At 42.9% G+C, this 27,773-nt stretch overlaps 2 protein-coding genes across 8 annotated transcripts in view; one reads left to right on the top strand and one right to left on the bottom strand.

Moving 5' to 3' along the window:
- The window catches only part of POMT2 (protein O-mannosyltransferase 2), a 51,378-nt gene extending 35,548 nt beyond the window's left edge, over positions 1–15,830 (bottom strand). For 2 of the 5 annotated variants that reach the window (XR_014525796.1, XM_083501892.1), the window contains exons 1-13: positions 14,972–15,830; positions 14,437–14,521; positions 14,131–14,235; positions 12,612–12,720; positions 11,137–11,245; positions 10,157–10,316; positions 8,749–8,855; positions 7,415–7,497; positions 5,540–5,649; positions 4,316–4,382; positions 2,501–2,570; positions 1,786–1,864; positions 645–796 (exon numbers count right to left, since the gene is read on the bottom strand). Coding sequence is in view for 4 of the 5 variants with exons in the window: in XM_083501892.1 (XP_083358018.1) it covers positions 645–796; positions 1,786–1,864; positions 2,501–2,570; positions 4,316–4,382; positions 5,540–5,649; positions 7,415–7,497; positions 8,749–8,855; positions 10,157–10,316; positions 11,137–11,245; positions 12,612–12,720; positions 14,131–14,235; positions 14,437–14,521; positions 14,972–15,171 (1,436 nt within the window). In the remaining variant the exon portion in view is untranslated. The remainder of the gene's footprint in view (positions 1–644; positions 797–1,785; positions 1,865–2,500; positions 2,571–4,315; positions 4,383–5,539; positions 5,650–7,414; positions 7,498–8,748; positions 8,856–10,156; positions 10,317–11,136; positions 11,246–12,611; positions 12,721–14,130; positions 14,236–14,436; positions 14,522–14,971) is intronic. The other 3 variants (XM_083501893.1, XM_083501895.1, XM_083501894.1) reach the window with 3 other exon arrangements.
- A 437-nt stretch (positions 15,831–16,267) lies between these two features.
- GSTZ1 (glutathione S-transferase zeta 1) lies at positions 16,268–27,690 on the top strand. 3 transcript variants are annotated; one of them, XM_083503501.1, is made up of 9 exons: positions 16,268–16,426; positions 18,386–18,437; positions 20,261–20,328; positions 20,454–20,534; positions 21,389–21,514; positions 22,888–22,963; positions 23,727–23,779; positions 25,640–25,689; positions 27,129–27,690. In XM_083503501.1, exons 1-9 carry the CDS (start codon positions 16,406–16,408, stop codon positions 27,253–27,255), a joined length of 654 nt encoding a protein of 217 aa, XP_083359627.1. In that variant the 5' UTR covers positions 16,268–16,405; the 3' UTR covers positions 27,256–27,690. The 3 variants fall into 3 exon arrangements, with proteins under 3 accessions (XP_083359627.1, XP_083359626.1, XP_083359628.1); XM_083503500.1 differs by having other exon boundaries at positions 16,285–16,429; XM_083503502.1 differs by lacking the exon at positions 16,268–16,426 and adding an exon at positions 17,848–17,993.
- The last annotated feature ends 83 nt before the right edge of the window (positions 27,691–27,773 follow it).

Raw genomic sequence — 27,773 nt, 5'->3', positions numbered from 1 at the left:
CGCAGCAGGAAGGAATGTGCATGTTTTGAGCCAGCATAGTATAGTGGTTAAGAGCGGTAGTCTCGTAATCTGGTGAACCAGGTTTGCGTCTCCGCTCCTCCACATGCAGCTGCTGGGTGACCTTGGGCTAGTCACACTTCTTTGAAGTCTCTTAGCCTCACTCACCTCACAGAGTGTTTGTTGTGGTGAGGAAGGGAAAGGAGATTGTTAGCCGCTTTGAGACTCCTTAGGGGGAGTGAAAGGTGGGGTAGCAAGTCCAAATTCTTATTCTTACCTGCCCTTTGCTATAAGGTCGCAGAACAGGTTACAGCAATTTCAAAACACATTATTAAAAACAGTTTAAAACAGATTACCATCAAAAGAACAGCATGGATCCTGAAAATATATATCTCAAGTGACAAAAGCCAAAGAGTAAAGACAATGTTGCCGTTCCTGCTGCACGTGACACTGGTCACTCACTTTATATCATCCCAAGCTCCAGCGTTGGAAGAGCCTTCAGCAATGCATCTGTTTTCTACAATGCAGCCCCAAATGCACTGAATCACGCGTTAAAAAGGAGGAAATCAAGAAGGATATGTGCTGTCTTGCTCTGGAGGTCCCTTCAGGCTCAAGAATTCCATGAAAAATGACTCCTGGATATTTACCATTTTGGCAACGTCTTCCCAGTTGAACCCAAGAGGCAACCTGTAGCCACGTGAATCAGCCTGATCCGACTACGTAGCACTTTGATACGCTTCCCAGTCTTTCTTCCCACAACCTCAATTCGCCAGAAATCATTGCAGTCTCCAGTTCCATTCTAGGAAACATGCATACCAAGAAAGCGGGGGGGGGGGCACACACAGACAAAGAAGAGCTATTATGAATGAGAGAGGAATGGGTTTCTGAAGCTTCAAGGCAGTAGCAGTACTTGTGAGGGGCTAATGAGGCCCTTCAGCACTGCCCTATCCAAACAGCAGCGGTAAGTAGCCATTTCTCATAGGGGAGTTGCTCCAGCCACTTTGATCATCTTGGTTTATTAACCAAGGCCTGTCTTATGGTTGCAGATCATAATTAAGGAGGAGACACCTTAACCACAATCTGGGGTAACATGCTATGTCAAAACTTGTGTCAGCTGCCATACTGCACTGTGTTAAAAGCAGCAGCACAGTGACTGTGAGTGAGCCAGCACTGTCCCAGTAGACCACAGTATGGTTTACTGTGGTGTGCAATGTTTTTGCTGCTCTTTTTGCCTCCACTTTTTTAGGGCCAATAAATAAACTGCATTGCTGCTCCCCCACTCCCCCCCCCACACATTTGGATTAAAAAGTTACACAGAACTGTTAGTTGACTTCTGAAAAGGTTTACCACAATACACTTTTTCACCTCACAAGAATGAAATAAGAAAATCTTTTCATAAAGGTTAATGGTTGTACATCCTTCAACCTAGACACCAATAGGTCATAACAAGTGCAGAAGACAATAAAAATCAGTCAAGCTGTTTAAAGAGCCTTAACTCCTTGAAGTCGAGTGCTGGCACAGGTAGGCTTTTGTATTTCATGTTACATCACTGTAGTTTATATGAGGGTGAGGCACTCTCAGTATTCTCCAATAATCTCAAGTGTTTCATACAGGGTTGTTTTTTTTAATATGAGCTAAAAATTCACACTGCAGCTTCCTGTAATTTAAGAAAGAATCATGGATTTTGAGCAGTTTAAAAGAAAGAAAACCCCAAAAGGAGAAATAACCCTTTGTTCTGGGAATATATTCCAGGGCAGGCAGAATCAAGTTTTCTCTTTGTTCACTTACTATGCCATACCCAGTGACCTGAAGATGCTTTCTCGTCAAGGGGGCTTCATGAGGGTGACTGTGCAGGTTTCTAGAAGTCCTAAAGTTAAAATAAAATCACATTGTTTGATTTTATCCCTAGAACAGTTTGAGCGCTGAAAACTGATTTCAATTAAAGAAAACTTGGTTCAAACATTTTCTGTCATCTTCAGCACAATTGAATATGGTGACACTATAGAGACGTTATGCCAAGTATACAGGCGGTGACCATTTTAGGCATGTCCAAATGACATGTGATTGCCGATGCGTGGGTCCTTCTGGGCCCAGAAGAGGGCAGGATGGGGGCGAAGAAGAATGGGGGTTGGGTGGGGCGGAACGAGGCGAGGCCAACTTATGTGTGCTCCGCTGACACGCACAGGGGCCGGGAACAGAACCCCCTTTCAAAATGGTTGCCACCTGTTTCTGTCAAAATTTGCACGTCAAGATTACTATTTACAGTGAGGTACACATTCTCTCTCACGGTAGCAGATTCCAGGAATACTAGTGAAGTTAATTTCTTAGCGCAAATAAAGAGCATCTAATGGCACTTCAAAGACTATCAGGGGAAGAGAGAGTCATCAACAAGGTCTGTTCTAACCATGGTGTAGTTACTGGCAGACCAGATATCTATTACCATACTCAACCAGAATTGCTACTTCAGGCCTTTAGCATTCCTCACATTTCCTAAACAGCTTACTCTTTGTGTTCCAAACGGATAACGTCTCCATGCCTTACAAACTCCACAGGGAGGGAAGCGTCTGAATGATCTGGTGAAACAGAAGAGGTCACAGCATGAGATCTGAGGCTGATGGAAAAGATGTAAGAATGCCAATATCAAACAAACTTGGAAAGCATCATAAAAATATCATCGTTCCAACATCTCTAGTTCAAATACAAAAAAAAAAAACCCTGAAATATTTCCAGTGACTTTCCAACATTATCATTATGATAAAAAGCTTCTCTAACAGCAAACAAAATGTATCGCCAGTAAGACAGCATTCTTCCCAGGATGCCACAGAATGCAAGTGTTAGAAAAACATTAAAATTCCTGAACATTCAAACTGTGGCCACAACCAGCAAGATGAACAAGGAGCTATGTTCAGCACTAAAGACAAATTTCCTTTTGAAATATTTCATTCTGATCTGACCAGACTTTAATTCAGATAGATTACACAACTACTAACTTGGATCTGAGTCTCTTGTGTTTATACTTTTATACAAAAGGGGTAACTACGATTTAATTTTGCACGAATATATTTCAATTTGAAAGTATATAAACCATCTGTTAAACTGATGAAACAGCAGGCAGCAGAGATAAATCTGGGCATCTCTCAGGGGAGTATTATGCTGTAGATGCACCACAGGATTAGATCAGGAGGCACCACATTTTATTTTATACTTTGAAATGGGCCAGCTTTGCCACTGCCCAAAAACAAAACCTCAAATGCTTATCTAATTCATCTATGTTGCTGTCCCTAGCCCATGCCACCAAGAGGCATGCATGCCAAAACTTGCCTTCCAGCGCTACTGGACTATTTAAAAAGCTTGCAAAAACCTTGTATAATGACCTCCCCACAATATGGAACCGAGTTTATTATATATCAGATCTAATCTGCCACTAGACATGGCACAAGACAGTTCACTGGAGTGGTTGGACTAGGACCTGGGAGACAAGAGTTCAAATTTCTTCTCAGTCATGAAGCTCACTCGGGTGACCTTTGGCCAGCTATAGTATCTCAGCCTAACCTACTTCATAGGGTTGTTGTGAGGATAAAATGGGGAGGAAGAGAAAGCATGAATTGCTGCGATAGCTCAGTCGGTACAGTATATGACTCTTAATCCCAGTCTCGTGGGTTCGAGTCCCACGTTAGGCAAAAGATTCCTTTATTGCAGGTGGTTGGTCCATTCCAACTCTACAATTCTATATCCTATGTACGCCACCTTGACCTTCTCAGAAGAAAGGTGGATATGAATGTAAAAAATGAATTATAAAAATAAGCAGAAGTGGCAAGTGTGCCCCTCCAAGGCAGTCTTGAGAAGACTCACAAAGAAGTACTAGAAGACAGATCTTGAAGTTCTGTGTTTTGGCACCCATTCAGGACAGGAAAGTCCACAGGACCTGAGAACAAGTAGATGCTGCCCTTACTTCCATAGTCACAGACAAGACCACAGACATGAAAGGGTAGAGAATGGCATCCACACTCCCCTTTACCCAGAACCCAGTGGACCATGCACCATCAGCAAGGAAGAGATGCACCACTGAATATGCTGCCTCGGAGGGGTATCAAACACAGCCCAGTTTATACAATAAGTGAAGGAAAACGATGCATGCTACTTGGAATGCCTTACAGGAGGAGAGGCAGAATATAAATGTAACAAACAAACAAACAAACCAATAAAGTAATCCCCCAGATTTAGAAAAGAAACTAAAACTCCTAAGGAAAAGGGAGATCAATTATCTTGAAGAAGGAAAAAACCAGTTACATATTACACCGTTTTATTCTCAAGTTACCTGCTTTCAAGTTGTGTTTCTTTATAATCCACAAGTTATTCAAGTCCTTATGCAAATATGCAGTGACCTAGAAGCACAGAGAAGTCATTGCATTCCATCCCTTCAAAAATACAACCAGTCTAGTCTTTGTCCATTCACTACAGACAAAGGCAATGCTATGCATTTCTGAATGACCCAAGTTTGTAACCAATGCGTGTGTGTGCGCGCGCACACACACACACACGAAGTAATTGCAGTTTGTTGTGAATAGCATAATAGTTACTGCTTTTATGATTTATTGCATTTTTTAAATGCATTTTTAAAATGCATTTTCCAAAGAAGCCAAATTCATGTATGACCCAAGATGCATATTTGACTTTGGGGGTGTTATTTCCACCCTGTGACACTTCACCCCCCAAGTGACCAGTTATTTCTGTGCTGGACATAGGCTTTTACATCAATGTGTTGTGCACACAACTGTGATACAATATAATATTTGAAGTCAACTCTATTTGAATTAAGAAATGCATGGAACCAGGAATCTATACTGCCAAAGTCTAGAGCGCTGCTCCCTGCCTTATTCTCACCCCTGTCCTGTGTTAGTCTTCCTAAGAATTCACCCTGGACTCCTTGGGTTCAATATCACTGCCATATGATGAAAGTGCTTTTGGAGAAGACTTGTATTCTAATGATTGTGTGAACTACTCCAGTCCTGCAAGCAAGTGGTACAAGACCTGCAGGAACAGGGAAAAAGCCTAGATAATCCATAACCCAGCCTCCTGTTCACCACACTGGCGAACCAGATGCCTCTGGGAAGGTTACAAGCAGGGCATAAGTCCAATAGCCCTTTCCTGCTGTTGTTCCCTAGTGAGGGGTATACAAAGGGATACTGCCATCAAGACTAGTAGCTACCAATAATACTAACAGATCTCCTCAAGCACTACATGAGAATGAGACTTTCAGCCTGCAAAGATGCTGGAAAAAATCCATAGCAAGAGAGGAACATGAAACAACCATTATTTGTACTAAGAGGACATGAAGCAGCTGAAACAGCACAGATTTTGACTTCTAAGCCATCAAGAAGTATTTCTGCAAGGCACTCCCATGTCTGAAAACAACACAGGAAGGGCTTATACACCTGCCAACTTCAAAAGCAAACGTGCACACACACCTTTCCAGTGTTTTAGTCACATGAATGGCTTACAGCAACACCAGCAAAATGTGACATTCCAACAATTCACTGACCTGCTGCTGCCGTGCTCCCACACCCTCAGGATACAGGTGCCAGTGTGAGTGAAGGTATCCACCTGCCATACGAAGGTTTTTCATTGTTATCACAGAGCCATATGCCAAGTCTAAAGGAAGAGAGCAATGGTTTAAAGTGGTTCACCTAAGACGGTATTGCAAGTGGAACACAAATAAGTTGTGTTGTTAGTTGTCCTCTGTGTTACAGAGGCGCAAACACCCTTCATTTGGAGTTGAGCATTTAGTGTTACTGGTCCCATGCTGTGGAACGCTCTTGTAGCAGACATCTGACAGGCATCCTTTCCCCCCCCCCCATTCTTCTTACTTTCAGAAACCTCTTGGAGCCTCTCTTATGGCAACAGGCCCATGGGGTTATCTAAAATGTCGCAAGTAGCCAGTCATTTTAATGATTGCTTTGTATTGCTTTTAACTGTGTTTATGTTCCTATACACTACCGTGATGTTTTGGGAGAGGGCGGTGTATAATTTTGCGAGTAAGTAAAACATTTTGGCACCTGTGTACTGGAAATGCTTGCAAAAAACCAGCCACAAGGGTGCGGGGTATACAGTCATTAATCTTGACCAAGATTCCACTGTGCTGTGAAACTGCTGCCACCACAGAATGATCATGTGGCGGCCATCATGGTCTGATGTGACTGCAGCTGCTATTTCAAGAAAAGTTCAACTTTCACTAGTCCACATTGACTTGCATTTTAAAAAAAAACAACTTGCAGTATCATTTATCATCCTTTGCAAAATCCATTGGGAAATCAAATTCTCATAAATATAGAAGCAGATACTTTAAGATGTGGAATTTGAGGCAATGAGGGAGGCATTCAAAGACATTATTTCAGAATAGTCCACCCAATCTTTTAGGTTTAAGAAGATAACAGCATTTTAAAAATATATGTGCCTTCATTAATTAGGTGAAATAATTCCAGAATTTGCTTTTGCAGATACAGCCAACTTTTCTTGGAAAAACATCAGAAACCCACACACTCCACCTGCCCCCAAATATTCCTGTTGATTTCTGCAGATTTTAAATCACATGTTTCTTATTCTTTCTAGATGTTTTGCTTTTTCTTCCTGTTGTGCAGGGAACAGAGAATCAAATAACCACAGAAGAAACACTCTGACAGCACATCCTTAGCTCATAGGCTGAAGTGAAGGAGGTGCAGTGACAACAATTTATCCCCCCAATTATCACTGCCTCTCTGAACTCCCACCTCTCCTGCTTGGGTACAATAGGGGTCCACATTTCCCCAAAACTCTGTTAACTGTACTGGTAACCAAGTGCCACTTATTTAATGTAACCAGAGGGTATAGAATGGTTCTGGTAGCACAACAGCTGTTAGGCAACAGTCTCACCCTACAAAGAAAAGATGCCAGTTGGGAGATCATGTGACTACTGAATCAAGATGACAAACATTTACACTGGTTTCAGACACAGTCTGCCAATTTAGTTTAACAGATCAGGATTTCACCAAGGTGGTGCCAGGAACTACAACTTATTTTAATCCAATACAGAAATATATAATTAAAAGTTACTGTTCCATTCGTTTGTTTTTTGCATGTTTTGAGGTTCCATCAACTCTCTCATTATGCATTTTATATGCTTCCGCCACACTTGTGCTCAGTTCTAAACTTTCCACTCCGAACCCACAAGTGACAAAGATCAAAATGATCAGAAATAATTCCAAGGTGGTTCAGATCACCATTCCAAACACACTAAAGAGCAAAAAAAAATGTGACAAATACTTTGCATTTGCTTTAGCATCCACCCTGTGCTCTCTTAAAATCACAGGAGAGTTTTTTGTTTGCTTGGATACAGAGTGTTCATTAGAGCATTGGTTCCCTCAAGTATCTAGATACTCACACTCTGGAACAGACATGTTATGAAGGTTGTTTCCAATCAGCCGAGACTGAAATCCAGAGCTGAAAAAACCATCACCAGGCCCACTGGGGAAAAACAAAGTGTATGTAAATTATGCGTGCATGGAGACAAATGGAAAGAGTTTTAAGCATATAATTTAGTAAGCAGGAAACATAACAGCACTGGCCTGTCAGCACACAGGATGTTCCCAATTTCCTTTGATGTCTACAAAAATCTGGGTCATTTGGCTGACACACAAGCAACCTTCAGCTACCTTCAGATTTACATCAATTAAGTGATCAATTGTGCCCAAGTACAATGCAAGTAAACAATCCTGAGGAAAGCCTAATTTAAGTGAGATATTTGGTTGAGTATTTCCTAAAACACCCCCCAGACTTGTGCATGTACCTCAAACTTACATGCTGACCTGCAGGATTAGAACTTTTCTGGCCTGTCATTTTTCTTCACTAGTGGGGTGAACGGCTTACTCTTAAGCATGACAAACAGGTCTAGGCAGTAAAATGGGAGTAAATACTGTGGTCAGAAGCTTGGTGAATACTGTCATTTTAGAAGGTCAGTGGTATTTGACAGAGACCAATATCCAGCAAAGTCATACACAGCATAAACCACTGAATTCAACATGCCTATCACCCAGAAAACTGACTGGTGAATCGCAAAGCCAACATTGGCTCAAGTACTTTGGCTAATACCACTTGTTGAAAAGTGTGACAGATTTTTTTTTTTTAAAAATAAAACAATCACTTTTCAGTCTTCTTTCCATTATTTATTAGTAAAGGACAATGTAACATAAGAGGTAGGCAAGTGTCCATAACAAAATCATGAAACAACCATGCCTGATCCAGTCACTCAAATGCTAACTGGTCAGTGATGATAAAGCCACCATGTCTGAAGACACAGGTCTACACTCAAGACTCCGCAGAAATTAATGCACACATGGATCAGGTTAAATATTGAGGCATAACTAAACAGAGCTGGAACACCATGTAGAATTCCTAAAACAGCTATTACCATGACTTGTCTGCCTTGCATAAAAATACAACTTCATTAGAATTATGGCTCAATTCAAACATTGCACCAAACAACACCATAGTTTAGAATACAGAGCTTGTCTGCTTTCATGTTTGTCAATTCAAACATTGTGCCAAAAGTCTGAAAAATAGCTAGCGATACCCTCAAGCTTCAAACCCACTGGCTAGCCAATTGTCAATTATGGTTTATCAGTTAAGCTTCCTTAAGCATGGTTTGGCACAATGCCTGAATTGAGCTAATGTTGTCATATGTGTGTTTCTTTCTGACAGAAAAGTGATGAGAAATACCTTCTATTTAGCACTGCAAAATGAACAGCAAACATAGCAGTATAGAGAGCAAGTGGCAGCATAATGAGGCAGAGCACACGAGCCAGGAAGTGCCTCCCCAGAGTGACCTGCAACAAAGAATTCAGAACAGTTGCAGCACCATTTAGGCAGGTTTCTTTATACACATCTCTTGAGTACACCTAACCAAGCAAGCTATAAGGACTGCACCAATTGGCTACTCCATCAATTCCTCTTGTGGAGTTAGTACATTTATTTGCATATTGTTAAGACTCATAGAGTTTTGCTGGCAACGGCACAACTCTAATTACACTGCAGCCATCTGCAGGCAGGAGACTTAAGGAAGATGAATTTGTCCTATTTCAAATGTAATTAACTGACCTGACATTAGAAGCAGACCTTTTCAGAAGCTGATACTCTATGTCTTTGGACTACACTTATTTAAACCAAGAGAGGCAAACCTCATAGCAGAAAGAATGTTTACCCTATATAGAAAGGATAGTAGGTGGAATAAATTGGATTTTGTAACTTCAAACAATCTGAGAAGCTGACCCCAGAAGATACCTCTAAGATAGGCTTGAATAAACAGCATTATGGATGGCAAAAAGCCAATTTCCTTGCTGCTAATGAGACACAGATTTAATAGCATTTATCACCAAGGTCAGCCTGTGTCATAATTGATGACTTCTAAATGCAGGCTAAAAATAATTTAAGCCCACTGCAGAATTCAGCTGCTACCTTGACAAGTTATTTAAGTCTGGAAAAAAATCCTCTTTGTGAAAAATGAACTGACTGAAGTTTCATCTTCAGAAAAGTAGCTCAACCTGCAGAGCTTGCAAAACCCATAAGGACAGCTCTAAACTGGTAACTAGGAATAATGCATTGTGTATGCCAAAACCTAATCTGCAGACTATGAACTGTATTGCCGTATTGAAGGTCAAAACAACTTCAGGTTTCCCATTACAGCACATTAGATACAGCAGATCAAAGGCCTCTATCTAGCAGCATTTTCTCATAAAAACTATTTGCAGAACTCTATAGTGTATGCTTAACCTTAGGCTACTCAGTGTCAATGCTGGATAGTGCAAAGTGGAAATGAAAACAAGAACAACTCAGGGGACAACAATCTCTGTGAATGAACAAGCAATATTTTAATGTGTAATGCAGAAGGAAGTTTTATATAGATTGTCAGTTTTTAAATATCGAAAGCCGCACCTGATATCCAGCTTCTAAAAATTGTTCGAAAACCGGAATACTCACTTCCGGGTTTCGATCGTTTGGGAGCCAATTTGTTTGTGAGCCAATTTGTTTGTGAGCCAAGGCATTTGAGATCCAAGGTACGACTGTACAATGTTTCCATGATGCATTTCCCCACAAACACTGAAAGCTAGTAAAAATTCTAGACACTCACCAGTGAGAGACTGAGGTCTCCCAGCAGCTCCCAGAGATCACAAACAGTGTTCAGTCCAACCAGGAGTACTACAAAAAGGCCAACAAATTTCACGCCTATTGCACCAGCAAGGTTTATACCAGTCAAACAGAGCCAGAACCACCAGGGAGCAGAAAAGGGTCTGAAAAACACATTTGAAAAACTGTTGGAATAATAAACTTTTTAATAGAGATCCCTGGAGTAAATCTAAGGCAGGATATGCTTTATACCTAGGTATCTCCAATGGAGAAACAGAACACATTTACCTTCCTTGCTCCAAACACTTTTGCCCCCACGTTCAGAAGGGCATGTTGCCTTCAAGCTGAAAATGGTTCCTCACCTATTCTTGAAGCGCTCTCCCTAAAAATGAGGCAGTGCTAAAATCTGATCTAAAGCAATTCAACTGATCACACAGAAAGAAAACTATCCTGGCAACCTCCTGCTGTTAAGAAAGTCAATACAATAGCCCAGAAGGCTCAGAATAACCACACCAGGCAGCAGACAGGGCCCTAGCCTTTTGGAGCCATCACTATCACACATGTACTTGCATGTTATTTGTGAATGCAACACTAGAGGGGAGGGCAATCATCTGTACCTTAATGCCAATCACTGCTACCATACTGAGTATGGCTCTGCTCCTGAATACAGGAATCTACTGCCCAGTCCACCGAACTACTATCCCTGTACATTATGGTATTATTAAATGATGCTTCTTGGGAGAGACCTTCTTTGTTCAATTGTCTGCCATATATATTATATATTATGTATTATGTGCTTTTATTTCTTAATAATGGATTTTATTGCTGTTTTGAGTTGTCTTATGATATACTGAATACACTGAGGACTCTTTGGAGCCAAGTTGGCAGGATAAGAATCACAACATAATGCAAAACAAACATATAATTAAATCTTCTGACACAAGTGTGAAGGGCCACATACTTGAAAAACTGCTGCCACCTTACCTGTTTGCACAGGAATTATGCTTGACCATGCTGAGCACAGCTCCCATGAGGAAGAACATCAGAATGGGGTCTAGCAGAATGTATTGAGAGAGAGTAATGAAACCTGTATCTGGAAAAATAAGACAAAACCATATCAACTGTTGTTCTAAAAACAATCTAAAAGTTGTTGTTTTTTCCAATGCTTAGTCAAGCTTAATCTTATTGCAATAAGAACACATCAGAATGTACAAAATCAGCTATGCTGCTTTCACTCATTACCTGCAAAGTGTCTCGTCCTCATCTACACATTTATTTCTCTGTCAGAGATACTATTCACCATCAGAGATATCGGCTTCAAAGCATACAGCTTGGGTCATCAGTTAATTGTTGTTATTATTATGCATTTCCTTCTCATGCCACTTTATACAGTGGAACCTCTACTCACGTACAGAATCCATTCCAGAGGTCCATTCGTGAGTCAATCCAAGTCACTGGGAGAAGCGCCGTTCTGCACATGTGCAGGCGGTGGCAGCCGCTTCTGCGCATGTGCAGTCGGCAGAAGCCGCTTCTGCACGTATCACGGCAAACCCGGTCTTCCGGGTTTGTCGCGGTCACGAGTCGGATTGTTCAAGGGTAGGGGCAGTGGTAAGTCGAGGTTCTACTGTATTTTTAGGAAAACAATCTCAAAGCGCTTTACAACATTTTAAAGCAGTAAATAAAACAATCCAGAATAAAGCATTACTGAAGAAAGTAAAATATAAGATGCACATTTAAAATAGCATAATTAACAAGAGAACAAAATATTATCATAAGCATAAAATCATACCTGCTGCTGTTGCTGCCAATTCTGTCCATGATGGTTCAAGGTGGGAGGCAGCTGTGGAAGCTCAGGCTCAATGGCCTGGGTTTGCATTAAGAGGCAGCCAAGATAGTTCTCTTCCCTGTCCTCCTCCACCTCTCATTACCTAGGCCAATGCCATTTCCTATCACAACTTTCCACTTATTCAAGATCTGCCCCTTCTCTTCTTCAGCTAAAATTGTCCCCTCTTGAGAAATGCTCCTATAGCTCATCTTTGTTCCTGCATTCTCTCCTTTCCAAATAATGTGGACCAAAAAGAGAGAAAACTTTTCACCCTTTTGATTGTACCCATTGTATATGTATATTCAAAACATTTGTTTGTTTTTATGCAGACTCTTAAAACATTTTTGCATGTATAAAGCACTCAAAGTATTTTACACCCTAATCATATTTATCTCATTATAATCCTCTGTATTTATTACTAGGCCTTTTCTCAAGACAGAAAACTGAAGGCAAGAAGCTTGTTCAGGTACTCCCCACAAGTCTGTGACTAAATAAGGATGTTGACACATAGGGTCTTCTGCGACAGGAGACCATGAGCACCTAAAGTTTCTGAAGCGCAATTCCTTCACTAAGCATCGTTTTCCAACAGGAGAAACTAATGAAACAAACCCTGCAACATGAAGAGGATGCTTACCAAAAATCAGAATGGCAGCTGTAAGCATTGCTGCAGGCAGAGATTTGGACAACTCCAGCACCGTGAGGTAAGAGAAGGGGACCAGGCACGAACCAAGGAACGCACAGAACTAAATAAAGAGAGGAGAAACACTCTTCACATGGTGATGACAAAGCATGTCCTTAGCTCTGCTGCTACCCAACCTTAAAAACACACGGTATTAGCCAAGTATACTCAAGTCAGTCTGCTGAGTATTCTCCACCCTCATAGAAACATAGCTTTGGAAGAGACCAACGGTCATCTAGTCCAACACCCTACAATGCAGGAATCTCAATTAAAGCACCTACAACAAATGACCATCCAATCTCTGCTTTAAAACCTCCAGTGAAGGAGAGCCCACAACCTCTCGAGGGGGTCTGTTCCACTGTCAAACAGCTCTTACTGTCCAAAAGTTCTTCCTGATGTTTAGTCAGGATTTCATGATAGAAATATTCCTCTAGAGATAAAACAGATGAAAAGTTCCAAATCTGATCCTCCACCACCCTACCTTCATTCACCCTCACTTCTGCCCAAATACAGTGGTACCTCGGGTTAAGAACTTAATTCGTTCTGGAGGTCTGTTCTTAACCTGAAACTGTTCTTCACCTGAAGCACCACTTTAGTTAATGGGGCCTCCTGCTGCTGCCACTGCGCCGCCGCCGCACGATTTCTGTTCTCATCCTGAAGCAAAATTCTTAACCCAGGTAATATTTCTCAGTTAGCAGGGTCTGTAACCTGAAGCGTATGTAACCCGAGGTACCACTAATTCTAAAGCTTCCATTAACCCATACAATGAGGAAATATAACCACCCCACAGCTTAACCTACATTAACTCCCTTTTCCCTATATTTGCAACACTCCCACCTTTCTCAAACAAGTTCAAGGTGATGTAGATGGTTCCCCCCCATATTCATTTTATCCCGCCCCCGCAAAAAAACCCCTGTGATATAGGTTAGGCTGAGAGGCAGTGACTGGCCCAAAGTCACCCAGTGAGCTTCATGGCTGAGCTGCCATTTGAACCCTGGTCTGACAACTCTAACCACAACACCAAATGTCATATTGTTTGAGAGTCAAAACTGCTGACAGTGATACCTCCATGGGCATGAGGAAAACATAACCCTGCACTAAAAATAACTGACAAAAAATTCTGCTAGAGAGAGACAGACAGACAGACAGACAGACAGACAAAGACTGGTTCCCTCCTCCCTGCAGTTAACTGAAGTTACTAGTTTCATAAACTATGAGACAACTAAAAGAACATTGCACATAGCTTTTTTTATTCCTCTTCTCTACTCATTCCGAATCCTACCAAATGTTAGATTACTGTACAACCATCAGATGTCGTACAGCTTTAGAAATGGAGATTACAGTATTACCTGGAATCAAAACCCATTCTTGAAACATAAACATATGTTTATTGGAAGCAGAGAGAGAGAAGAGGGAAACTCTAGGTCTTCTCCATATATGACCTCTGGTTATTTAAGAAGCCCCACAGTCTTACCCCTCTCATTCCTATGTAGTTATGTTGTTCATATTTGTCCCCTGGCTTCTGGAAAGGGAATGTGCCATCATAACCACTCAGGTAACCGGCAAGTCCTATCAGCATCTAGAGAGAGAAGAGGACTGACCTTATTCAAGCAGAAGTAGATGAAGTAGTTTATAACTTTTTAGAGCACTAACTTGATCTAATAAAAAGACATAATTTAGACACAAAGATGATGTAACTGAACCAGGATGAGAATGTTCTGCCGTCAAGGAAATGTTCTTAGATCTCAAAAGCTTGCAAGAATTGGTGTTCGCTATTTACCTTCCCGAGAGGTGGATGGACATCAAAGAAAAAGGTTCGGTTAATGTAATAGCTTCCCATCTTTCCAAAATGTGTTTCATCCCAGCTATGAAAGGGAAAAGAGTAAAAAGATGGCTGTTAGCCTCTGGCTCACATCAGTATTTGCCACTCCTAGTTGTTCAGTGTGATAATGAAACAAAACACTAAGCAGATCTGCACTTGGGGACGTTGGACCACTTAAGCTCTCTCGTAAGGTTGTTGCAATGTAAAAATGGTGAAGGGGACTTACATTTGGCACCCTGAGTTTTTTTGGAGGAAGGGCCACAAATAGATATGTTGTATTTAATACAATTTAAACCTCACCTTAATTTTTTTTAAGTAAAATTACAATATCAAGGCAGTTTTTTTAAAAAAACAAGCATAGTTGTGTAACTATCAACGGAAGGTAACATTTAACGCATCTGATGAAGTGGGTTCATGGGAACTCATTTCCCACAAGCCCCGCCTCCGAATCTAAGCCCCGCCCTCGTAACCATGGCACCCCACAGCCCCTCACCAGATGTGTGGCGGCTCCCGTAGGCGATAGAAGCGGGTTGCGAAGCTTAGGAAAACGACGAGGCCAAGCGGGCTCCAGAACCAGCCGGGACTCCGGGCTGCGGAGGGCGTCGGCGCAGGGCCGCTTGCCAGTCGGAGGGTTTTTCGCTGCCGCAGGCCGGCCGGTACGGCCTGGCCGTTGTCGTTCGCCGCCAGCGGCATTCGCGGCCAGACAGGAGGCGCCTCCTGCCGGCCCCCCTACCTTGCCTGCGCCCGATGCACCACGGGAAGGAGAGTCCGCGCTCGAAAGGCATGATGGAAAAAAGAGTTTGCCGCTCCGCCCCACGTGAGCGAGGGGCGGGGTTGGAGGGGAACTACAGAGGCTTCCACTGCATTGTGGGAAGCGTAGTCCTTGAAGCAAGGCTGTCCGCGCCAGAATGGATTGGCGGAGTTTTGCGACGTTCAATAAAACCTAGCATCCGCTGCATGTCTCTGTAAGCACTGTGGCATCAAGAAGGGCAGCAAGCAGCACCTTTTGTATATTTGTTGCAAAGGGGCTGCCTTGTTTAGTCTCCTGCCTCTACTGCAGACTGAGGGATGGTCCAGATACAATCATACTGTCAATTGTACTCTATGCTGACATCAAAAGTGACTTCATAATTCTGCATTATGACTGACAAGCTGCTATCTCTGAAATACTCTGAAATACTGTATCCTAGGGTTACCTGTCAGAGAAGGGCTAGACATGTTTAAAGGACATCTGTACATATAAAAGTTCCTGCTAAAACCTGGGCTAGCAGAACTGTTTGAAGACAATAAATACACTGCCCCACTTCCTGCTCTTTCATTTTGTCCACTGGTCTTTGGAAAGCAAGGATGAGAATCGGGAAAATTGTAACTAGGAGCTAGGGTAGATATTGCTTACATTTCACTTTCTGGGAACATTGGTTTGTTTGTTTTGTAGCCTGGGTTAAATAAAGAAGCCTTCAGTTTAACCCGACGTTTTCTTAATGCTATATGTATTGCAGTTGTCAAGGCAAATACAACCGTTTTTTACCTTTTTGTAAAATAAGTTGTCTCATTTGCCAAACTGGGTCCTGGGCGGCCCAAGCTTTGTCCCGCTTTTGCTGCAAAAGATTGGCACAGCTGCCTCTCTGAAATGTGCATTTTCTGAGGTGTTCTCTTTTAAATTCGTGCTTGCCGCCTTAAACCCTAAGGAATAAAGAGGGCCAGTTTTAAGACTTTTGGAATGAGCTGAAACTACAACTCCCAGAATCCCAGCGACTCACGGAAAAAGCGTCTACTCTCGAACAAAGTCTCCATTCAAGGCTGGCAGGCAGTAAAACGCCAGCGCGGAACAGGAGGGGGCGGCTACTCCTAACATAGCCAATGCCCTGTTGAGCAAAAAAATCATAGTTTCGTTCTTCGGCTAGAGAAAGACGAAGGACTGCACAGGATGTGCGCCGCATTAGCGAAGGTAGTTGCTATTACAACAATGCGGAGGGGGGAAAGATACATTTGTGTTTGCAAAGCCAGCTGCCTGGGGTTGATGGGAGTTGTAGTCCAAAACATCCGGACAATACGTTGATGAAGGGTGCTTGGAAGAACACGCTGTGTTTGTATTTCTTTTTCTTGTTTTTCCTGAATATTCTTTACTTGTACCCAGGCTTCCATTTGAGTTAAATATTCTGCTCAGACGAAAGCTTAATGCCCATTTTAATTCTTTTTGCTGTGACAATTTCCCCGTGTAACTGAGCTACCCTATACCCGTCTACCAAGATCAGAAGGATATCCTACGAAGTTCAGTGAGGAATACTCCGAAGTATAGGATTTCAGATTGATAAACAACAAAACGGAGCAGGAGACAAAGTCAGGATGGAGTTTTGCCTTCTGGGATACACCATAAATCTTTGTTCTGTGATTTATTAAACTGGAATAATCCTGGTCCCATATCCCCATCCCCTTTGGGAAAGACTGTGGCTCATGCAAAAGGTCCCAGGTTTAATACCCTACGTCTCCTAAGAAAAGGCCTCTGTCTGAAACCCTGGAGAGCTGCTGTCAGTCAATGCAGACAAAAGAGTTAGATGGGCCAATGGTCTGTCTTAGTGTAAGGCAGTTTCCTGTGGCACTGGTTAGTCAGGATTCTAAGCTGTCTACCTATCTCGTTTGTACCCACTATTTCAAAAAGGACCTCAGGGTTGTTTACAGTTCTTTTACCAGCTTGATTGTAAAACACAATAAAGTTGAAGGTCAGTTGCTGAAGGGTAATTATGCAATTGCTCGACTATGCATTTTCTCCACACCCACACCCAATTTATTTTGCCACAATCCTTTAAGGTAAAGGTAAAGGGACCCCGACCATTAAGTCCAGTCGGGACTGACTCTGGGGTTGCGGCGCTCATCTTGCTTTATTGGCCGAGCGAGCCGACGTACAGCTTCCAGGTCATGTGGCCAGCATGACTAAGCCGCTTCTGGTGAACCAGAGCAGCGCACGGAAATGCCGTTTACCTTCCCGCCGGAGCGGTACCTATTTATCTACTTGCACTTTGATGTGCTTTCGAACTGCTAGGTTGGCAGGAGCAGGGACTGAGCAACGAGAGCTCACCCCGTCGCTGGGATTCGAACCGCCGACCTTCTGATCAGCAAGTCTTAGGGTCTTTCTAACAGATTCTTTTTCGGGCAGACACTATCCAGATAGGATGGTTGCAGGAGATGAAGTCTAGCAACATCTGGAGGACCACAGTTTTTCTGTCCCTGCAGTAAATAACTACAGGCCCAGCTTGCCTATTTTACAAAAAAAAAGTCACACAGCTCTAGTCCCCCACCCCCCACCCCGGTATCTGACTAAAAGTGCTAAGCAATGAGATCTTTGTCTTGCTCTGTTTTGCCATCTGATAGCTAAAAGGGTGGGATTATGAAATTTCTCCAATTGGCTGCAAGGGAAATATTCCTCCCTCTCACCCTCCCTGCAAGTTTTAGACAGTGTGAGCTGGCTTTCATTCTGAGAATCCTGCACCACATGCAGCATGGAGGCTTCTAAAAAGGTGAGATAAACGTGGGTTTCTGGTAGGTGAGGCTCTGTCCTGATATCATAGCATTGTTGTGTCACTTTTCCCACACACTTTTCTATAATATTCGTCTGGAGTAGAAGCTGCTGGTCTTCAGGCAGTCCTTCACTGAAAGTTTAGAAAGTGAGCTTTCATCTTATAGCTGTTTGGGATTTGCAGGGTGGGGGTGGGGGATGAGGAGGGGTCAACAGTGGAAAATGCCAGTATTTCAGAAGAAATAGGAATCAGTGATGCCACTCTTGTCTAAACATGCTGTTTGCAAAGTGAGTCAATTTCATTTTCAGGAGAATCACAAGACAAATGGCAAGACTGTCTGCTTCAATTGTAACTTACTTTTTTTCCTTGGCCCACCCCCATCCCCACTGCAGCCAGTCCTCTATACTTATTTCAGAAGTTCCTGCACCTGGAGAGTGAGAATTGGTAAGCACAGCGTGGAATCCTATTCTATAGGATGCTGCCAGTCTTTTGCATTTCTTCACCAAAACGCAGTTAATAAGTGATTTATCAAACCACAGAGCAGCAAACATCAGCCATTTCTGAAGACTAAAACGTGTCTTCTTTACTTGTGGTAAAGAGTGGGAGCAAATGCTAAAATTAGTTTGCTGTGGAAAGAGGAAATCTCCTAGACTGTGTGAATACAGAGGACACGTTTGTACTTTAAGGGTGCAACCCTATTCACACTCACCTGGAAGCAAACCTGACTGAGCTCAGTGGTGCTTACTTCTAAGTAGACACATAAAGGACTGCACTGCAAAAATGGAAAAATATTGTGCAACCTGTGTGCAGATTGTCTTTGGGAGAAAGCAGTTGGCCACAGCCCATGTGTCCAACATGTGCAGCCTGTATATAGTCATAGCTCATGTTACAGACGCTTCGTGTTACGGACCATGGGAAACCCGGAAGTACCAGAACGGGTTACTTCTGGGTTTCGCCGCTCGCACTTTGTGCATGTGCAGAAGCGCTGAATCGTGCCTGCACAGACGCAGCGCTTCAGGATGCAAACGCTGCGGGTTGCGGACGTGCCTCCGTCACGCATTACGTCCGCAAGCAGACGTTCCACTGTACATCAAAAGTGATGTTTCAGGCTGCAGTCCTAACCCCACTTACCTGGAAGTAAGCCCCATTGAATTCAATAGGACTTATTTCTGAGCATACATGGTTAGGATTGCACTGTTAACGCATGAGGTTAACTTTTTTATTCCTTTGCATAAAGTGCACTACATGCAGGAAGTTCTGTAATGTGCAAAGCAGCCCTCTCCTGTGGCAGAAAACATTTGTAAGACAGACCACATTTACTCCTATATTGCAATGTACGCAGTCTAGAAATTCCCAAATATTTCTGCACTCATAAGGATTTTTATGTAGCTCCTCCTCTCTTTGGCTGGTCTTTTTTATCTGAGGACTGTGATTAATTAGATACATACTTTCTACATAAAAATACCACAATCCAGATGTCTGCATTTCCTACATTCTTTAGAGGCACTCTGGAAACACTCAAGGGATGCTGGAAGACTTTGGGTTTTAAAAGTTCTGTCTGTTGAAGCTCATAACCTGATATAATCTAGCAAGATAAACAAGACTGACTCTGGTTGGGGGTTACAACTATCAGTCAAAGACAGCATCAACCATGTTAACTGAACTGCTGTCTCCAGATTGCAGAACATGGTGAAGCAGCCTGGTGTCTGGGTTTGTTGTTTCAGTGTAGGAGTGGGGAACCTTTGGTCCTCCAGATGTTGCTGCACTACAGCTTCCACCATCCCTGGCCACCGACCATGCTTGCTAGGGCTGGGAGTTGTAGTTCAGCAACAACTGGAGGGTGAAAGATTTCAGCCCCCTCTCACCCATGCTTACCTGTTGTGGAAAGTGGTAGACACCCCTTGCTTTATATTTAAACAGAGACGACACCTGAACAACAAACCCGTCTTCTCGAGTCACATCTAGTTTGACCTTCAGTGAGGAAGGTGAATTAGCTCCTCAGAAACCACCGCTGTTGCTTTAAACATAAATAATGAGCACATTCCCCCTTTGAAACAAAATCCTGGTTCTCATATTTGCTCTTAAGGCACACCTTAGTTCTTAAATCCATATTATTACAAGTTCTTGTGATGCTGATTCTACAGATTTTTGTTGTTTTGTTGCTTCAACTTCCACAGTGCTCAGAACGTTTAAAAACAAAGTGATAAAAATATATAAGTTGGAGTAGGTAGCATCCTGAAACTGTATGTCACCCTTTCTCTTGGCAGCACTGGCTCTGAAAGGAATTGCCTATGATTCAGCACCTGTCAACCTTGTGAAGGATGGAGGGCAGCAGGTAAGGAGATGGCGGGATGTGGTCTGCACAGCTGGCAGAGTGGTGCCTCCGCAAGGGGGAAGCTTTGCTCTTCTGGGCTTCAGTAGCGGAGCCCAAACGTCTCAGGAGCTGTCCTGTCTCCACAGATAACACCAGAGTACCAAGCAGTGAACCCAATGCAGCAAGTCCCAGCCCTCAAAATTGATGGCATCACCCTCTCGCAGTCGGTGAGTAAGCAATCTGTATTAATTATTTACTTGGTTCTGCTGCCCAGGCAGAGGACTTTGCACTCCAGATCTCAGGAGCGGGCTTGGGACTTGCTGGAAAGGAAGCTATCGTGAGTGGGATAGGAACACCTAGCAGCACCGTTAAATGGGTTTCTTTTCACCATGAAGTTAATCCCACACTGATGTTGCTTGGAGAATCCCATCCTACCTGTGGTTCCATACTGATTGTTCTGAGCCATGAGATTCGTTCCTTACATGGGATATACTTTTACTAGCATATGCTCCAGCTTAGCTTGAAAGACATATGGAGAACCTTTGGCCCTCCAGAGGTTGTTGAACTCCAGCTTTCATCAGCCCCAGCCTGCATGGGTGATAATGAGAGGCGACTGGAGTTGTAATGCCCAACATCTGGAAAGCCCCAGGCTCCCTATCCTTGGGTTTAATCCAAGCAGATCAAAGCTTGTGGTGCACAAGCTTCATTCAGGTGATCCATGGCTTAGCTGTGGATTTGTCACTGAAGATGGGAAATGACACATCCGTTGTGTTAAATATTTATATTGATTTTTAATTGTATTTCTATTGCTTCTTTTATTTCTTACAGCTTATATATTTTATAATATATAAATAAAAGCAATACCATTTAATGAGTCATACAGTATCTAGTACAGCCACATTACAATTACTGCAGCAGACAAAACCCTCATCAAATCCATGGGAGGAGGGAAGGTTTGGGAACTACTGCTTTAGATTTCTCACTCCTTGATCTGCACCAGGGAACTACTGTCTCCATTTCAACCACTCCCCACCCCCCTTCCCAGGCCATTCTTATATAAAAGTCTCTCCGCTTATTGCAGATAGCGATAATAGAGTACCTGGAGGAGACGCGTCCAAAACCTAGTCTCCTGCCCCAGGATCCAAAGAAGAGAGCCCTGGTGCGGATGATCTCAGAGCACATTGCTTCTGGAATTCAACCCTTGCAGGTAATTGCCCAGTTGCTGGGCCTGCTTATCCATCCTTAACCCTGTTGGATCAGAGTTCACTACGGACTGCAAATGAAGCGGTGTCCCTTGTTACGAACCTCAGGCCCCAAGGAGGGCTTGTGGGAGTGGTTGGGTGCAGGGATACCAAATGATGTCAAGAACATCAGAATGGCTAGTTCTGGTGCTTTATTAAATACATTGTAGGCTTACAGCAAAGCAGCTTGCGAGGTCTCCTAGCCTTTGCAGACATGGGACAGACACCACAGCAAGGAAATGGCTTGTCCACAGAATCTGTCCTGCGTCTATGAAGGCTATAGACTGCTTTGCTGTAATGTTACACCTCCTTTAATAAAGCCCTATAATTGGCCACTCTTATGTTTTTGATGTCCTCCTTTGGTGTTCCTGCACCAAACCACTCCCACAAGCCTTCCTTTGGGCCTGTAGTTCAGAACACCCCTCCCGATTGGGTTCCCCCCCGGATATATATTCTTCAATAATATAAAAGACACAGTGATAGTGCAAAATTGGGGGTGGATTTAAACTGGATCAGCCACACATCGTTCCAACTGGAAGCAATGCTTCCTCAACATTACAACAGTATTTTCCCCCAGAAGGGCACTTTTGCACAAACAAACTGCAACATTTGAAGTATAAAAAGTGACAGGATGTTAGCAGAAGGTACAGGACTGGAACTGACTGAACACAAAATAGTATTATCTTGACGCTTTTGCATGTTGTGAACCCTGTTGTAAGCAGAATCATGCTTAACCACCCCACACCATCACGAGTGTGCAAATAATCATGAATGCACAGCAAAAAAGGGCATCATGAAGGCCTCTCCCAGGAAAGTGGGAGTAATGAATTTCTACAGATAGGATGGCAGATGACCCCTGCCCTCATACTGTGTTGTACTAGTGCTCACTCAGTACCCATTGTCTGTGGCCCTCTTTGTATCTGTTCCAGACAAAAAAGTCCCTAGAGATAAAAGCAAGACAATATCTATTTGTCTTGCCTCACCCTTAAGGTTCAAAAGGCAAATAACACTACAGCAGGGGTGGTGAATCTGCGGCGCTTCAGATGTTATTGGACTCTGGTTCCCATCAGCCCAGGACACCCTGACTGAGGGTCAGGGATGATGGGAGTTCCTTCCCTAGAAAGACACAGCTTAGCTACCCTTGCAATATATCATAGATTAAAGCCTCACTATCTGAATAATTGTCTTTGCCATACCTTCACACACCCCAAAAGTAGTGTTCCAACCTTCCTTCTCTTTTTATTATTAATATTTACTTATTAGCCACCATATAGTGAAGCTTCTGGGTGTTGTACAGTAGAGGCAATCTAACCTGCTGGCTCTTCCTACATTTTATCAGAACTTGACTGTCCTGGAGCAGTTCGGCGAGAAGAAGCAAGAGTGGGCAAAGAACTGCATTTCTCGTGGTTTCAAAGGTGAGTCCCAGGTTGAAACTTTTAGCTGGACTTTAGCCATCTGCTAGCCAGGCAGGAGGTTTTGAGGAGAAAGCTGTCCTCCTGTCTGGCTTGTACTGGAAGACACCGGTGGAACAGTTAAGCCAGTCTCCATCAATCTGGTATCCCTCCAGCTGCTTTGGATTAAGCTCCTATTAGTCTCAGGCAGCACAAGTTTAAAGAGCAGCATAAGGCTGTTTGGAAAAGGGCTTTCAAAGAGCCTCACACTGCGCTTTGAACAAAGTCCCAACAGCTGGGACTTCAAATCACAGAAGCATCTGACATAGTGATGTCAGGTGATTGGCAGGGGGGCACCCACACCTATCATTCAAATTTGACCTGGTAGGTCTGGGGAAATATGGATCTGGCCTACTGGCTTCCTCACCCCTGCATAAACATGTGGTCCAAACTTGGGTTCCTTTGGTTTAGTTCACAAGCCATAAACCAAGAACAATTGTTTGTTATAGCTCACAATTAGTCTGGAGAGAACTAAACCATGGCCCAGTTTTAGACAACACCCAAGGCCAAGCTATGACTTAGTTCAGCACAACGCTGAAAAACAGAGGAGAAGCAAAACCGATGCGATATCCTCCTTGGGAGGTCCAGATATTTGCCATTTAATAACCAGGACATTTAACGTTCCTTTATGAAAACACTGCCAAATTTAGCAGTGTGATTTGTCTATGCTGAAAAACAAAAAGTGTGTTCTCGATTTCCAACAACATGCTGTTTTTTTTCCCTGGAGCTTTGGAGCAGATCCTGCATGAAACAGCTGGGCGCTACTGCGTTGGGGATGAGGTAAGGCAAGATGCGATCCTGTCCTCTGGCAAGGATGGCAAGAAATCACTTGTGGACATCCAGTGAAGCTGAATGTTGGGAGATTTAGGACAGATAAAGAAGTGCTTCTTCATGCAGCCCATAGTCACACTGTGGAAGTCGCTCCCCCAGGAGGCAGTGATGGTCCCCAACTTCATTGGCTTTAAAAGAGGATTAGACAAATTCACGGAGGATGGAGCTATTGATGGTTACCAACCATGATGGCTGTGCTGGAGGCAGCAAAGCTTCTGAATACCAGTTGCTGGAATCTACAGCAGGGGAGAGGGCTCTTGTGCTCAGATCCTGTTTGTGAGTTTCCCATAGACATCTGGTTGGCCACAGAGAGAACTGGATTGATGGACCATTGGCCTGATCCAGCAGGCTGTTCCTATGTTCTCTTATCTGTGCACTGGTATCAACGCAGAGGCCAAGTGAGTAGAGACCCAAGGACACAGTAAGCTAATAGTTTACTTATTCCTTTCTCTCCCTACCCCAGTTAACCGTTTTAGGGACCTCTCGCAAAAGGCTGAACATTACCCCCGTATTCTTGGCTATAGCAGGAGTTGAGCAACAGTGCCACCTGCTACCGTTAGCAGTCCAATCAAAATGTTACAGAATAGTGTGCGAGCTGTTACTCTGGTTGTTGTATGTACAGAAATGGGGGAGTGGCCGTTATGTTATTTCTCCTTCCAAGGCCCCAAATCATGTAGATCTTTTCGGATGTCTCAAGAAAACGTTAGTTGAAAGGGGTTCTTGCAAATCCAGTTCTGTTTAATGCACTTATATTCTTGCCGTCATCTCCTCCATCCAGACCCACCTTTGCACCCAGCCAGCAGAGAATTAAAAGGGAACAGGAGAGCAAGCCACATGCGTGCACACACCCAAATTATCAAATGCAAATCCAACATATCTGAATACAAAAATAACAATGGTTAACCAAAGTCCACAAATGCACCCAAATTATACTGCAAATCTTATACAGTACTTCACGGCTGAAAAGGATACCTGAAAAGGACTATCTTCACCTGCAGGATGCTGCTCATTCACGTAGGTCAGTTGAAACAGCCCTGAGTGAGCCATCTAGCCCCTTTCAATGGTGTTTCATCAGCTATAGATTTTCCTGTTCCAAGTGGCCTGCCAGCTACCAAGTGCTGATTTTAATCATACCTGGTACTTTGTTTTGGTGGTTTTCATCTGCTGCTCAAGTGTGTGGCTTTATTTTTTTGGGGGGGGGGGGAAATCCTGATCATTTTTAAATGGTTCACAATACTTTTAAAACTGTTCATATCAGCTGCCCTGAGTATTCTAATACGAAATGGAATGGTGGGGGTATAAATATCACAATAAACAAATCCATATCCAGTTAATGAGCTGAGCTACAGAAAATAGTGAACTGGAGTTTCCCAGCAAACTAATTGCAAAGGGTTACAGTACGTTTTTTAATGTCAAACCATTAAGATATTTTTGTAAGCAGAATTTGGTATTGTATTAATTTGTCTTCCACATTCCCTGCCTCTTCTCATTGCTTTTAATATCAAACTGCTCAGCGCTGTGCCTCCCATAGGATCATCGCCATCACCTGACGCCGAACACTTTTTTGATTCCAGCATTGCAGGGGTTTGGCTAGATGACCCTCGGGATCCCTTCCAACTATAGAGTTCTAAAATTCTGATACATTAGATAGAAGAGGAGGCAGAGAGACTTCTCCACTGTCATTCCACCGGTCTCTGAGCTAATATTCCAGCCACATCAAAATGTCACCATTATAATTTAACTCTGAGAAAACACAAAAGCTGAAGGGCTTTTGGAACTGCTTTAACATTTCTTTCTGCTTTTCTGCAGGTAACCATGGCTGACCTTTGCTTGGTTCCCCAAGTTTTCAATGCCGGGAGGTAAGCAGAACTATGCCTTGCTAGTTGCTAGGGCAACTGGTGTGACCCCATTGGCCTAGTTGGCAGTCATACATGGGGTGGGAGGATAGTATCTACTGAAGTAGCAGACAAATTGGATAAACTTTCTGCATTGGGATTCTACTTCCAGAAAGCGTTGGGGAGGAAGGGAAGTCAGGAGAAGTGCAATGCTGTTATGTTTTATATTTTGACATTCATGTATTGTATGAAGCAATGGGCAATATCTGTATGAAGTCACGGTGCTTAAAAATAAACCCACTGAAATAAGATGGCTAAAATGACTTAGGTCTGCTGACTTAGATGGGTGTACTCTGAATGTGCCCAACATTGCTTATCACTTTGTGTTTATTAAGAAAAATAGAAAATCAAAAAGTGCAGCATTCCAATCTACACTTGGAAGGCAGGCAATGAGTCTTCCCAGTTCAAGATGACACGTGAAACACCACCCTCTCACCTAAACAGCACAGAACTAGGATGTCCACTAGACTTTTGTCTTCCACATCCTAGTTCTGTATTGTTTCTCCTCTGCCTAAATCAGGCTTTGAGACTACAATTCCCATCATCCCTGACCACTGGTCCTGCTAGCTAGGGTTCATGGGAGTTGTAGGCCAAAAACATCTGGAGGGCCAAGGTTGAGGAAGCCTGGCCTAAATGCACCTACTTCGGTTGCCGACATCTAGCTACACAAGATGCTCAGTGCATCACTGGCAATCGGAACAACCATTTTTGTTCATTTGATAGCAAGGATGAGGGAACCAAAGTAAATGCAGGGGAGGGGAAGATTAGCCCTTCCCAGCCAAAATCCCAGTGAATCCCACCCTCCCCTTGAAATGCATGCTACAATTAATGGGGGGGGGGGGGAGAGCAGTTACACCAATGAAGCTTTTGTGCAAGAGCTTATTTTCACTGGATCATGGCTTCTGGGTGGAACATTTATTCTCAGAATATATTGCTATTATGGATAGGGGAAATATTTGATTTTGTTTGCATTTAAAGGCAAATCTGCACTTTCTGAAACAATACGAGAGCCGAAACAAAGCCATCCTTAGAAATTCACACTTCTCCCAGTTTTGTGTTGCATTTCTCCCGCCAAGTGATGTGCACAGAAATGCAGATACTGGGGTAGGGTGTGCATGAAAATGTGTATGTTGGTGAAATCAACATACAAAAATGCATTAAATTAGGGGAAACTGATTTGCAAAACTGCAGTTGGGGAAACTGTGTCTGTGCGTGTGTGCGCGCACACACACATTAGGATGCTGATGAATTTTTTTATTATCAAATTGCTGTGGGAAAATGAAGTACTATTTAAGATTGGGAAAATGAGAAACAGAGAACCAAAATTGACACATTTGTCTACCCCTAATCACTACATTAACTACCACAACCTCTATGTCTAAACTATTCATTTGTCTTGGCAGGTTTAAAGTGGATCTTACGCCATTCCCCACAATAAACAGAATCAACAAAGCTCTCTTGGAATTGGAAGCGTTCCAAACCAGCCATCCATCACGGCAGCCAGATACCCCTTCAGAACTAAGAGTCTAAAGCTGCCCCATTTTTTTACTGAGGAAGATTTGGGCCTAACTTTTTTAAAAAAAATTGATTATCTTGTGAACTGCCCTGAGACAGGTGGTATATAAATTTAATTAATTAATTAATTAATTAATAATAGTAATAATAATTTGCCCATAAAGGGACTCTATGTGCCACCATCTAGGAAGAACCACAACTTGAATGATTTCCTGCTAAGAGAGGGAGATGCACTCCACCAGCATGGTTTATTCTGGTTTTATTCTGTGAACAGCCCTGAGACCCTCAGGTATAGGGCAGTATATAAATTCAATAAATAATAATAGTAAATAATAATAATGATAATAATAATAATAATGCAACTACATTAAAGCACTTAACAAGACCTAACCTTTGATCATGTTTTGACAATTGTAAAAGGAGATTAAAAGAAAAAAGTGTTTCTGACTATTCTGTGTGTGAAGTTCATTTGATATTATCTTGCTTGTTATAATCTAGGTGGCCAAGGTACCATACTGCTGGCTGGACTGCAC

The sequence above is a fragment of the Podarcis liolepis genome (assembly GCF_965112155.1).
Source record: "Podarcis liolepis genome assembly, chromosome: 1".
Taxonomy (NCBI): domain Eukaryota; kingdom Metazoa; phylum Chordata; class Lepidosauria; order Squamata; family Lacertidae; genus Podarcis; species Podarcis liolepis.
Note: the sequence above shows the minus strand (reverse complement) of the source record. Positions and strands in the feature narration are given on the sequence as shown.